Genomic DNA, 13519 nt, shown 5'->3' with positions numbered 1-13519 from the left:
AATGGAAATCTGAGGTGAAAATCATGCTTTTGTGACATGAGTTCCCGCTTCCCAATTTGCTTCACTAATAATTCTGTAGATAATTTAGAAAAGACAGGATTTCCAAAATGCTGAATGATTCTGATGCCTTATTTTAGCATGTCCTGAAGTTATGAATAAAAGTTCATTAGGCTTTTTTTTTTTAAAAAAAAAAACCCTTCCGATAATTTTCATTGTACATTTGAATTTTTTGGGTATGTGAAGTAAAATTTAATCAGTTTGTTGATACCTGCACTGCAATCTCAATGCATCTGAAAAAATGTTTAGGTTTTTTTTTTTTTTCCCACACGAAATGTTGAGTTTTTCTCTTGAAAATTCTCATCTTTACATGGGACATATTACTGATGAAGCATTCAGTTGCTTGGGATATATGGTTAGCAGGAAGACTCTAGCTTTCTTCATGCTGCTCTATAAGCTTCAACTAATCCATAATGTAAAATGTAGGTCAGCTGGAGCTTTTAAAAACAGATGGAAATTTAGTAGTTTACAGTAGTCCAGTGGATATATGTCCCAGCAAGGCTGCCAACTTCTCCAGTCCCAAACTGCAAAAAAAGCAGAAATCAGGCTGCTGAAAAGCTCTTGTTCTACCTCATTTCCATTCCAGAAGTAGCAATGCCCTGTGCAATGGGCTTTGTTTGTAACATATTCAACACTGACATGCCACAGAAGATGATAATTAGTTCAGTGGTGTTTAGAGGATTTTATATTTAGTTTGCTGACAAAGAAAAGTGTTTTAATTTGGGCAACTTAATAGCATAAATATTCTAGAAGAGAGACAAAACCACAGTTGTTCTAAGTAAAATGTAAGAACTGGAGGTAATCCAGGGTTTATTTCGGCACAAGCTTCAGGTTTTCCTATAATTTTACATTCAGGCTCATAAGTTGTATCCGTTACTAGATCAGTGCTAAAATAAAGTAAATATGTTATCCTGTGTTTTTGTTTCATTGAAGTGTTGAGGAGAAATGATCAGAATCAGTTTGGCTGTTTCTGAAAATAGAAGTCTCCCAGGACTTGTGCTCCAGCTGTCCATATGGCCACAGGGATGTCCTGCTGCCACAGGAGCTTCTTCAGCCTCAGCAGTTCTCCCAAACACAGCTCCTGTTCTCACTCACCGGGCTCTTCCAGGTTGGAAGGCTGATCACGGAATTTTCTATCCCTGCCTCTGCTCCTGGGTGTATATAGTAGGATTAAAGACTCAGTGCCTGAGTTTAACATTTGCTTTTTTGAAACACCTCTGGTATTTGCCTCTGAGTGCATTTCAAAAGGTCCTCCTGGCTCCAAGCGTTCCTCGGCCTGCCTGTGGGAGGGAATGGGGATGGGAGCAGTGGGAATGTGAGGGGATGGAAGTGTATCTTGCAATTGGCAGGGAGGAATTGGTTTGAGAGTGTGAGAAGAGGCAGGAAAAGGATGTACAGGAGTTGTTTAGAGGGTCGGACGGCCGAGGTGCTCAGCAGGTGCCTGTTCTTCAGAGAAAGTTCCTTCACCAGACTGTCATCACTACTGCAGTTGAATAAGACTGATGTGAAAAAATGGTATTTGTTTGGAGTCAGATGCGATATTTTGAGTTATCAAAGCTGACTTGTGAACTGTGGTGGTTTTTTTAAATTTCAGACACTGTGGCAGGTTTTTAAATTGCAGCGACCGCAATTTTTCAAAAATCCAAGAAATGCATCTCTTCACGTCTGTAAGGTCTAGGGGCACAGAGTGTTGTCTTGTGAGCGTGTGAGTCATCACAGAAGTCTGTTTCAGACAACGACTTTTGTTTCAAACACTCCAGGAAAACGTATGGGTTTTTCCCTATGCAGTTTACAGGAGACGTTTCATCACATTCCAGTTTAATCTAGACTTTGTGATGAACATGTACACAGAAGTACGAGGGAAAGCTTTTCTTTACACACCATTTGGACTAGATATTGCCATGAAGCCCAGCTTGGAGGAAAGAGATGCAAAATAACTTCAGCTGCTTCTGCTGTAACTCTAGAAAGCCCCAGGGCTTCTTTTCTAGCCCTCACACAGGTGGGTAGGAGGAGAGAGCCAAAGTTTTACTTCTGCTTTTTTCCCCCCTTGCTTTGGGTACACGTGGGTGGGGATAAGTTGGAAGGAGGAAGGGAGAGGACTCTGAACATCAACAGAGGAGACTCAGTAGTGTTCTCTGAGGGAGGAAGGTTTTCTTTCTCCCTTGTTGCAGAGTGACCCAGCTGGATCCACACTTGGAAATAAAGGCAGATGGGGCAGTTCAGTTCACAACAGCTGCTGGGCTATTTTGGAATGTCTCCTATTTGAAGATTTTATTTTTTTTTTTCTCCAAAGGAAAGGGATGCTGGGAAGGGTTCTGGCTTTATTTGTCTGTAAGACTGTGAATAATACTATTTGTACTTGGAGGTATGAAGGTACTTATGAGAAATTGCTTTCTGCCCGGCTGTCACACGTAAACAGCTTTCATCTCAAAATGTGTGTATCAGGCTCGTGACTTCAGTTTGTCATTCGAGGAAATGTGTCAGCCTTTCATTTCGAATTGTGTTGGCTTTTCTTTTGTCAGGAAAGACCTTTCTTGTGGGCTTAAGTAACAGAAACAAAGGCAATTAAAAAAAAAAGGCAGCGAAAAGCAATTATCAAACAAGGATTAGGCTATGGATATTGCTTTGAAAAGACATTTCCACTAGATTCATAAGAAAGATGAAGCTGTGCGTCATTCATACTTTTTTTCCCTCCCTCTTTCATATTTCCTAAGGGTTGAAGATAAATTAGGGTAGCTATTTTCTGTGCAGGCGAAGTACAAGCTATGCCCCAGATCTCCAAATGCTTCAACATGTAAATACTGCTTCTGAAGCCATCAGGTCTTGCTGCAAGTAGAGATTTATTTGCATTCATGTTTGAAGGTTACTCTCGTTCATTGACCTATTTAATTGTCATTCTCTCTCCTCAGTTGCAGGCATATGGCTTCATGTGCATGTGTAGGGAGAGAGGAACAGCTTTAACTCTTTCAGGCAGAAACATTCAACAGAAAAAACGACAAGAACTGAGTCTTGTTGTGGATGTATCTGATAACAACAGTAACAATAATAACAATAATAACAATAATAGATAGGACCCATATATAAGCATAAGCATCCTGTAAACCTCAGCAGAAGGATGTAACTGTACTCTTAGACCAGATAAAGGGATACAGAAAGGGTGAATCCGAGGAAAGGCTCAAAGCAGCTGTCCTAGTGGAACTATTATCAGCCAATATGAGATATTTCTGTAACAAGAAGGGTGTCTGGTAGTTACCTGGCCTCTTACTGGGTCAGGTTGCATATGCAGGTTACTTAAGGGCCTCAGCTCTGCCTGGTTATAGCTGTAAAGAGCATAGAATTAAAGGGCACTGGCACAAACCCATCCATCTCACATCGTGGTGGGGAGGTGTAATCAGTATTTGCAGGATCGGGAATTTTGCCCACAGTGCTGCTGACACCTGTTCTGCTCCTCCGTACTCTTGGAGAAACGTGTGTCAAGAAAGTCTGTAAATGCTCTGTCCAGAACAGAAGAAGCACTTCAGTCTCCTGTCACTTGGAGGTCTGAGTTCTCTGTACGTAGACCCCAACTTTTTTGTAGAGAAACTTTGCCTGGCCAGCAGTGCAATCCAGCCAGACAAGGGGAGTGGGGGTTTGTAGTCCAGTAAACCTTCAAACTAAAAATTAGGAGGTGGCAGAGCTTGCAGCCCAACAGAGTGTCAGATCTAATTAGTTATTCTGAAGAGGAGCAGTATTCAGATACTAAAATAATGTGATGAGCAGCCTGGATAACAGAGAAAGAGCATGGTGCACACAACTCTTCAGAGTTTCAAAGGAGTGAAAGCTTTACTTAGTCAGGGCTTTTTTTTTGTTTGACTGCACAATGTGAACTGTCAGATCCAGTGTCTTGCATAAGTTTAATATCTAGTCCAGGGATCTGAGAGAACAATTAAAGGGACTTTTCAGATTCTTTATAATCTGCAGTTTAAGATTCTCCCTCTGCTAGAACTTGGTTTCTTGTCTGGATTGCAATCTTCTCATCTTTCTCTGTTATTATAAAACATGGCCCAGAGTAACCAGGGATTTTGTGTCACAAATCTTGGTTTGGGGGCTCATGATCTCCCTTTAGGCTCTACTTTACTGTGTGGCCACAGAAGGAAAGCTGACACATTTAACACAAAGGGAAGTGCACTGATAGAAGTCAAACCTGAAGGCACCCATGCAAACAAAATTCAAAAACTGCTTTAAAATTAGTTCTTATACATTTAGCTCTCCATTAACCTCTATCTTCCAAAGCATATTTGGATTTTTCAGTCTTTAAAGTGTTTTGCTTAAGTTTGAACCCAGTGCTAGCAATACAGTGCTGTGTGCTTGAGCTAGTAGATTACTTGAAGAAAAAAATTGCAGTTTTGAACTGTCCCCAGTTACCAGAGTGCAAAGCAAGTGCTAACCACTAAAGACAGAGTGAAAACACAGTGTCTGATAGGTTTGTACATCCTAGGAAGCATCTAAATATGTGAAGTGTCAATCCAACTTGGAGACTTGGACTGTGCAATTGGTGTGTTTAACTGCTGCAATTGAGGGACCACAATCAAAATTGACATTTAAAACCACAGAAAATGTCTTGATATTAATTTTATTTGTGACTGATACTAAAACCGGCTGTAATTTCCTTGGCAATAGATGAGATTTCTCACAGCTTTTAGAGTCTTGGTGTCTCATCTAAGCTAATTGCCCTAAACTTCCTACTATAATTAAGAGAAAGAGGCCCTTCCAGAGGGTTATTTATCCCTTCCCAGAACAAGAATGCAAAACAGGTAGAATTAATTACCTGTGAGGTGTGCTGGTTTCTATCTATTGGTATTTTGCAGGTCCTAAAAATGAATTTAGGTTAAGTATCAGACATTTAGATGTGTAAAATTAGGTAGATTGAATGCTACAAGGCTCGCTGTGAGCATGGGCTAAGCTCTCCATCTGAGTTACGACTAATCCATCCCATGATCACTAAGTGGGAAATCGGCTGTGGATCAAGAGCAATATGTTTAAGAAGGCCTGGCTGTGGGCTATATTAAGAAATGCAGTTTAGTCCACTACAAAGAAAGAGCTTTGCTGCCCACAGGGGAATTTTTTTTTTTTTTTTTTTAAGGCTTGAAAGACTTATTATTTTAGGTTGAGAGGAATGAATTCCTCATTTCTGAGTTGGAAAGGACTTTGAGGCAGAGGAATTTGATTTGGTTACTTCAAGCACTCACTTAGCTTTTCTGCCCTTTCTGTCCTGGTGTTTTGGTGCCTGGCAAGCTGTTTTATAGACATTTACATAACGAAGGTCGTTTCTCTGAGGCAAGGTACAAGAACACATTACAATTGTAAATTCCCTTAATTGTCCTAAAGCAGGGCTCGGAGCTTAGACAATGGAAAATCCTATTGTTCTATGTCCCTGAGAGACGTGTGAACAGAATTGAAATATATGGATGGGTTGATTCTGAAGCTGGAATGGAAAAATGATTCATAAAAAGGTTTTTTCACTTGTGTTACACAATGGATGGTGGAAGTCATGAACCAAAGACATATGAGTTTATCTATAGGTTTTATTTAGTAGACAGTTACCTTAAACATGTTTATTCCTTCTAGTGTGACTTTACCCCCCAAGGCTTTATAGGGGTACAGTTCAGGCCAATATACAATTAAGAAGGTTCTTGTTATTAAAGCAATATATTTTTTTCACTCTGTTTGTCAGGAAAGTTATTTCTGTCCCCTACATTTTCTGGAAGTTAAAAAGTGCCTTTTTTTCTTCCCAAATATCAGTACCTGTAATTCACTTAAACTCGTTTGAACTCAGTGGGGAGCTTGGGAAAGAAATGTCCATTTAAATAATCCCCATCAAGAGGGTTTTTAAAATTCAAATTATTTAAATAATCATCGACTGATACAGATAATCCCTCTCAACTGAGAATTTACAAACTTAAACATTAACAAACCCTGTTGGTACCACTGAGAGAGAGAAAAGCATTCTGTGCTCCCAGTAGTGAGTGGGGAACATGGTGTCCTGGCTGGTTAATAGCAGGATTAGAAATACATGGCAAACATCTCCCTGACTATATGCCAGGTTAGGGAAACACCCTGCCTTTGTACTAGCAGTGATTTAGGTGAAAAGCCTCATGTTACTTCATCTGATCACTGCAAAGTGATTTAACTTTTGTTTTATACTAAAACAAAGTGAAAAAGCAGTCCAGTTTGGAATGAAATGGTTTGAATGGCCCAGCATGAATTGTAATGAGTAAAGGGGTAATTTAATTTAAGTCCTGTTTGTCTTTCAGAATGGAAAAGGTAGCTTGGGAGAGTGATTCCTGGGTGGCACAAACTGCTGGAGGGGCCCCAGCTGCTGAAAGGACTGTCCCACCACCCCTGTTCCACCCAGGACTTGCCCTGGCAGACAGGGACAGTTCTGCAGGCAGAGCAGCTGGAAACAAACCCTCTTTGCTCTTAATTTCCAGGGAAAATTTCCAGGTAGATGGGCTTGGTTGTTCCTCACTTCTGTAGGTGCACTCGAAAGCCAACTCAGGGAAGGTGTTCTGGGGGGAGAGGGCAGAACAACATCATCTTCTAGTGGTGTAAACTGCTTCTGAAACTGCATGTTCCAGATATCCCAGACCCACAAAGTGGGCCAGTGCTTTGCAGTGGCTGCTGGTCACTCCACACATCTCTTGGAACACGTATGGTTACATTATGTTTGCTGGCACAAACTGGGTGTGTGTGACTGCTGAGTTGTCAAATGGAACTGTAAACCACCAGGAGCTAGTTCACATGTGCAGTTGCATTGTTTATGTGCTCAGAAGAGGAAGCTGCACCTCTCTTCATGTGCAGACAGACAATGTAGATGTGACTGTGCGCTCTGAAAGTGGCACAGCAAATGCGGGGTGTTTTCTGTCCCTGCCCTCAGTGGTCTGCAGTGCCAGCCTGCTGCTCTGCTGCATGTGCAGACCTTGCTTCTGGGGTTTGGGAAGGTACTCACTGAGTGCAGGGGGGAACAGGGGGAGTAAAGCATGAGGAGAACAAGAGAGACTCCGTGGAATGGCAATATGGGGTAACTTTCTCCAGGGACTCCACATAAATCTCTCTACTGCCACTGCTTGCTTACCCCTGTCCCACAGAGTTCAAATTAGATGAAGCAGGTTGGTGTAGTCTCTGCTGGTAAACACGTGGATGCTTTGCTATGAGAGTGGCTTCTCAGGAGTGAGAAAAGGGCTGAGATGCAGAAAGTGAATAATAGGTTGAGAAGGAGCAGACGAGAGAATTTTTTGTTGGCATATTTACACCTCAGTGTGCGGAAAACGTTGATGTAAAAACGATAAAAATGTTTCCTAGCTAATGGTTTATTACATCTCCAAATGTTTCTAGTGCAAATCTGGCCTCGAGCTGTTATCTCTGTGTGTGTGTGTGTGTTTCTCGTCTTGTGCAGAGTTTCTGCCAGTGTTCCCCAGCCGTTCAGTTTTCTGATATAAATCTAAGGAGTCTACAAATTAAATGTCTGCCACGTAACACGAGGGTGGTTTTCCACGTCTGGATGGACTTCTGCAAGCTCTTTCTCTAATCCATAAGTTACTAAATTGCCCTTTAATATCATATTTGGCTGAGTTAGCCCATTTTTTCCCTCACTTGTGCAGCTGTAGACCAGTACCTGAACCAGAGAATGGCCTTCAGCCATCTGGGTGTGACTGAGGTGGATCTCAGGGGCAGCAGCGAAGTGATGACTTTTCTAGGAGCATTTTTGCATGATAGGAGGACTCCCCACTCCTGCCTCAAGGGGAAAGATGTAGGTGTGACTCCTCAATTCCGCTTTCCCTTATTCAGGTTTTGCAGTGGAGAATTCCCTGGACTTTGGCATAGTTTTGGGGTTTTTTTTGGATTGAAACAAGAGGAAATAAGATGAGGGTTAAGCCCAAAAATTTTAAAATAGGGAAATACAGTGGAGTTTCTTTAATGGAACAGGGTCAATATAAAGCATCAAGAAATTGCTGCACTTTCTTGTAATGATTTAAGAAACAATTTGACTAATGATACTGTAAGAGAACAAACTTGTGTATTGAAACTTAAACTGCTGTTTTTTGTTGAAGGTATTGAAGTGAAGCAGGTTAGTAATATAGTACTTGCCAGGGGTGTCTTCTGTATTTCCAGCTGGGTATTTCACGTCCTATGTAAAAAAGCACCACAAAAATACAAGGAAATATAGTCCTTTTGTATTTTTTTATTTTTTTTTAATAAAGAAGTGCTGCATTTTTACCTGTCAGGGAGTCTGGAAAGAGCAGGCTATGACGTCGCTGATTTTGATTTTTAAATACCAAATGCTGATTTCTTTGTGGCTCAGTTTTCAGTTGTTTATAGTTTTGCCAAACGTGGACTTTTTGAGTTGAAATTTCCTATGTTACCTATTGCTATAGTAAATTTTCTGAGAAGCCTTCGAGCTGTTTCAGGCCAGTGGCACTTGCAGGGCAACAGCGGTGATTTCCTGCCTTCAGAAAAGCTTGTGATGAAAGAGAAGCAGTTCAAATACATCGGGAAGGGCAAACACTGCTCTAATTGCAGCAAGCAGGGAAAGCCTGCTGTGCTCACCCGGGACCTGAGACGGGCCCTTGGTGCCTACTGATGGATGCAGAATTAGGCTACAAAGCCCAGAAACTTCTAGGAGTCTGTGTGACATTTCTCTGAGTAACAAATGAGTATGTTGCTGGCAATGAAATGCAAATGAATGAAGCACTTCAGTCAAAAACCTAGAGGCAGTGTTTACCTGAGGAAATTCACTGTCAGGTAGGAGTGAGTTTTGGTTATGTTTTTGTTGGTGCTGACTCATACACATTCTGAAGCATATGCTCCTACCCTGAGGATGAGGAGGGGGTGGTTTGCTTGATTCTTTCCAGGTTGTTTATAGTTTCTCTGAGAATGGGAAAACCGGATCTCCCTATAAATCTTGATAAAATCCAGGAGGTAGCAAATAAAACCATCAACACGCTTCTCTCTTGCTGAATCCATTAGCAAAAGCTTTGTAGACCTGAGCAATGGGAGCATCTTCATCAGAGACACGAGGTCACCCTCTGCTCGTTGAAGAAGGGGCTACCTGTGGGTTTTGTGGTGCTGCCAGGCAGAGAGGGAAACCCACCTCCTGAATGGGGGGGTCTGGTCAGGCCAGTCAGGTGCTTCTGGCTGAAAATATGATCTAATATCACAGTGTCTCACATTACCTTCATGGGAAATCCCAACATGAGAAAAAAGCCACACATTTTGCTTCTCAGGAGAAGCAAAACCTTGAACTCTGGAATGCAAAGTGTGGTTAAATTAAGACCAAAACATTTTGCATCACTCCAATTTTCTGTTTAGGGTTTGATTTCTTACTTTTGTATTCAATTTTTAGTGTGTTGGACCGAGAAAGTTTCAAAGTACTTGCTCTGATTGGTGATGGTGTGTTAATGTCCTGTTAATGAATCTGTATTTTAAGCAGTTCTTGAAAACTTGTATTTGGATTCCCAAGGGTTATCAGCCCCTAAATATATTTTTAATGGTGATGTCACAATAACTTCAGGAAGGGACATTGGAAAATTGAAAGATTAAATTTTCCACTGGAAATCAAAACAGTTTTAAGAGAAATAACTGAAAGTCAAGATGCTAAACTTGCTCTTGATGTAAGTCCAGTCCAAAGGGAAACAGCTGCTGTGGTGCTGGAACTGAATGGCCTGTAAGGTGCTTCCACTTTGGGGTGAGTTGGCTTTGAGATTCAACCTTTCACTAAACTCTGTGTTACTTAAACTCCTTCCTGCATGGATCATGAACCAAGGAAAACGAGGTGGTCCAGAATCAAAGGTAGCCAGAAATTCCTAATATATGGCAGATGGACATGAAACAGTCCCTGTACTGTAAGAATGCAATCCCCTTCAAATGCATAATCTGTTTCTCGTGAAAGACATGTGGCCTGATATAGAAGTTTTAGGTCAACTGATTCTGTTAAAGATTAGCCTCGATATTCTGAAAGAGAAGACTGTAGTTACTTAGGGACTTTAATTCCTTATAAAGGATTATACTGGGCACCACACTACTGCCACAGTGTCAAATCTTTCTGTGGGTTTGCTAAATTAACCTTTGTAATAGAAAAGCTTTTTATGCGCTTCCAGTCAAAAGAAGAGACGGGTTTGAGTTTGTAGCAACTTAAAATGCCAATGATTGGGATCCTAATCTAAAATTCATAATTTTTTTTTTTCCATTTCTTCTTAAAGCATGTTTTTCTACTGTATTGCAAATGACTTGCAGAGAATTTTAGGAAGAATTTCTCCACAGAAAAGGCTGTCAGGCATTGGAATGGGCTACCCTGGGGGGTGGTGGAGTCACCATCCATGGAGGTGTTCAAGGAATGACTGGATGTGGTACTTAGTGCCCTGGTCTAGTTGACAGGGTGGTGATCAGTCAAAAGCTTGGACTTGATGATCCTGGAGTTCTGTTTCAACCCTATTCTGAGATTCTGTGATGTGCCCTGCTCTGATTTAATGTTGTGTGCAGGATTCTTAAAATGGAAACCTGCATCAGAGGGGCAGAAACAAGAGCAGGTCATGAGGGGGAAGATACTACAATTAAAGGTAGACTGATCATCATTTGTGAGATTATGTTTGGAAACATGAGTTTAATATATGTGATGTTAAATCTCACAGTCATATGTAGTGAGAGGAAAGGTTTCAGTTTTAGGACATGGTATATACATTACTACACATTTTCAGGCAATGAGTGTGTTTTTTAGGTGGCACCTTCCTCATTTATGGCAGTACACGTTTTTATCCTCCCTGTTAAGTTTGTGAAATATTTACTGTCCTGATCTTGAAACTCATGGTGATCTGACCACTACAGAACTCTGACAAGAACCCTTTCCCCTGTAAATATGGGTCAGAACAAACCCATGCAATAGAAATTGTTGTAGTGAAGTTGGCATGAGATGTTCTGTCATGTTAAACAGCTTTGCAGGGCAGACAGGGAATAGAGACAGACGCCTAACCCGTGCACTGCGTGTGGGACCTGGTGAAAGAAATCCTGTCCCAGTGGAAGCTCAAGACAAGGCACCTTGACCAGCTTGTGACCAGTGTGAGAAACTTTCCCAGCTGCACATAACCTGTGTGCATGATGGGTGGGTGCATAATACAAATAATTGGAGGTACAGTCTAATGTTTGAGTCCTTTACAGGTTTAATAATAGGCTTGGGAGGGAGCTGGTTCTCTGTAACGAGTGGGATAGAATGAAGGACTTTGTCTCTCTAGATCCTATTTATTAAATATTGTCATGCCTGAAAGGTCTGGCCTGTCCTTGCACTTGCCCTTCAGATGCTGATTTGGATGGTGACATTGGTGTGAAGGACAAGCCTGTTGGCCTTGCCAGGGTGCCATGAATTTCTCTCTTTGAAATAGCTGTTCCTTTTGATAGACTGTCCTTGCTTTTGTTCTTAGAACTTGTGCCGTGAACAGGCAACATGAGTGCACTGCTATTTTCATACCCGTCCTACCTCGTAGCTTCCAAACAAGTTGTTTTCTTTGGGTCCAGGAGAGGATTTATAGTGAAAAATTACTGACCTGTTTAAAAAAAGGCACTCAAGAAAATGGCTATTTTGAGACATTTAGTCAGTTATTTTTTCTAAGACATTTGCCATGAAAACAGAAGAATCAGATATTTCTAGAGAGTTTCTGTGGCTCCTGTTTCCCCCCTGGGCTGGGGGATGCTCAAGGAAGGGTATTTGCTGTGGATTTGGGAGACCCCATGGCAGCATGACAATGTTTTTAGTGCAAAATTTGCTCTCTGTGGCATGGAAGGAGTACAAGCTCAGGCTAGAGAAAAGAAGAATATTTGAAGAGAATGCTAAGTGGAGATAAAAGGAAAACAAATCATGGAGTTAAGAAAGATAAACCAGAAGAAGATAATCCACCATTCTTTTTTCTAGGAACTTGCAGACAATGAGGTTGTTTTGGTTTTTTTTACAGCATTTCAATGTTCCAGCTACAACCTGTGCTAGAGATAATCAAAGGACTGGGATAGTTTACATGTGAAATATAAATTCTGCCTGCATATGCACCAGTGTGACAAAATGCATTGTCAAATCCTAACACTGCATGTAAATGGATTTTCCACCCTTCTGTTTCGGTTTTAATTTAACTACAGGAACATTTTCAGCATTGGAGGTTGTTTTTTGACACCTTACTTAACTCTTTTCTTTTATTATTAAAAGTTTTCACTAAAAGCACTTGTAATTAAAATGAAGTAAGCAAGCAAAAAAAATAAAAGGGGAAGAGTTCCTGAAAAATTTAAATGCTGGTCAGGGCTCTCTCCACCTTCCCCACAGAATTCTTATGCCTTAACATGGGAATCATGCAGGGCAAGGTGGATGCAACTAGTCCAAATCTGGAATTCTCACTGGAGCCCAGTTTGCTTACACCTAGAGCAACACAGAGTTTAGGCTTTAAATAAAGGTTTATTGACAAAGGCAATTCACTCAGGGATAAGTTGAAGGAGGTGTTGTCCTAGAACATCTTTGCCTGAGGATGTAATTATCGTGGCATGACGTTCTGGAGCGGATTAATTTAAATGAGGAAAAAACCTGTGTGTTCTTAATCCAGAGTAAATATTTCCCTAGGAGTTGTTTTTACAGAGTTACTGTGGTCAGTCTCCCTGTCTAGACAAGCTTTTGGAGTTCTTAGGATAAGAGGGTCCTTGTGGTAAGATATTGAAACAGGCTTGTGTGTCTCCTTTTGCTGCATTTCTTGTCATACCTCTTTTAGTGGGGAATGAACAAAGGCAAAGGGCTTTGCCTTTGAGGTCTTGGCTATTGCTTTCTCTAAGAAGTTGATGTTTTGGTGAAGAATTTTGGTATTGAAGCTGCAGTGGTTGGAGGGCAGTCTGCTCCAAGGCTCTGGAGTTATGTTAGCTTTGGAATATTAGATATTTTCACAGCATTCTAGTAAAATATTGTGAGAAAGCACTTAGAAAATGGCAGCAAGGTTTCATAGCCCTGTTTGAAAGTCTTCCTGGAGTGAACCAAGAGCCTGTGATCCTGTAATCCCACCATACTACTTGTGTTGCAGGAGGAGTCTGCTGCTCCCACTCATAATTTGGCTTTTGATAGATATTTTTGACAGTTCTTGCAGTGTGCTGATCTCAGGCATCAACCTCTCAGCAGGTGCCTGCTAATGCCTGTTTGTCACCAGCATTCAGTGGAAATGAACTGTCATTGCTCCCCAGACGTGATTGTTCACGTGATTGGTGAACTTTTCTTTCTTCTTCCAGGTTATAAGACCCTTTTGAAAGGAATTTCAGGGAAGTTCAGCAGTGGAGAACTTGTTGCAATTATGGGTCCTTCAGGAGCTGGGAAGTCAACGCTTATGAACATTCTGGCAGGATACAGGTGGGTAACATTGAAAATCCCAAGTTCAGATAAGCAGAGGAAATATTACCCCAGTGTTTGTAGAAA

General features: G+C 41.2%; 1 protein-coding gene across 2 annotated transcripts in view; it reads left to right on the top strand.

Annotated features, from left to right (window-relative positions):
- ABCG1 (ATP binding cassette subfamily G member 1) overlaps nucleotides 1–13519 on the top strand; it is a 50151-nt gene that overhangs the window by 20219 nt on the left and 16413 nt on the right. For both annotated transcript variants that reach the window (XM_027742006.2, XM_027742007.2), the window contains exon 3: nucleotides 13336–13453. In XM_027742006.2, coding sequence (XP_027597807.1) covers nucleotides 13336–13453 — 118 coding nt within the window. The remainder of the gene's footprint in view (nucleotides 1–13335; nucleotides 13454–13519) is intronic.

This window comes from Pipra filicauda, unplaced genomic scaffold, assembly GCF_003945595.2.
Source record: "Pipra filicauda isolate LSUMZ 115617 unplaced genomic scaffold, ASM394559v2 scaffold436_size1054928_pilon, whole genome shotgun sequence".
Classification (NCBI taxonomy): Eukaryota; Metazoa; Chordata; class Aves; order Passeriformes; family Pipridae; genus Pipra; species Pipra filicauda.
Note: the sequence above shows the minus strand (reverse complement) of the source record. Positions and strands in the feature narration are given on the sequence as shown.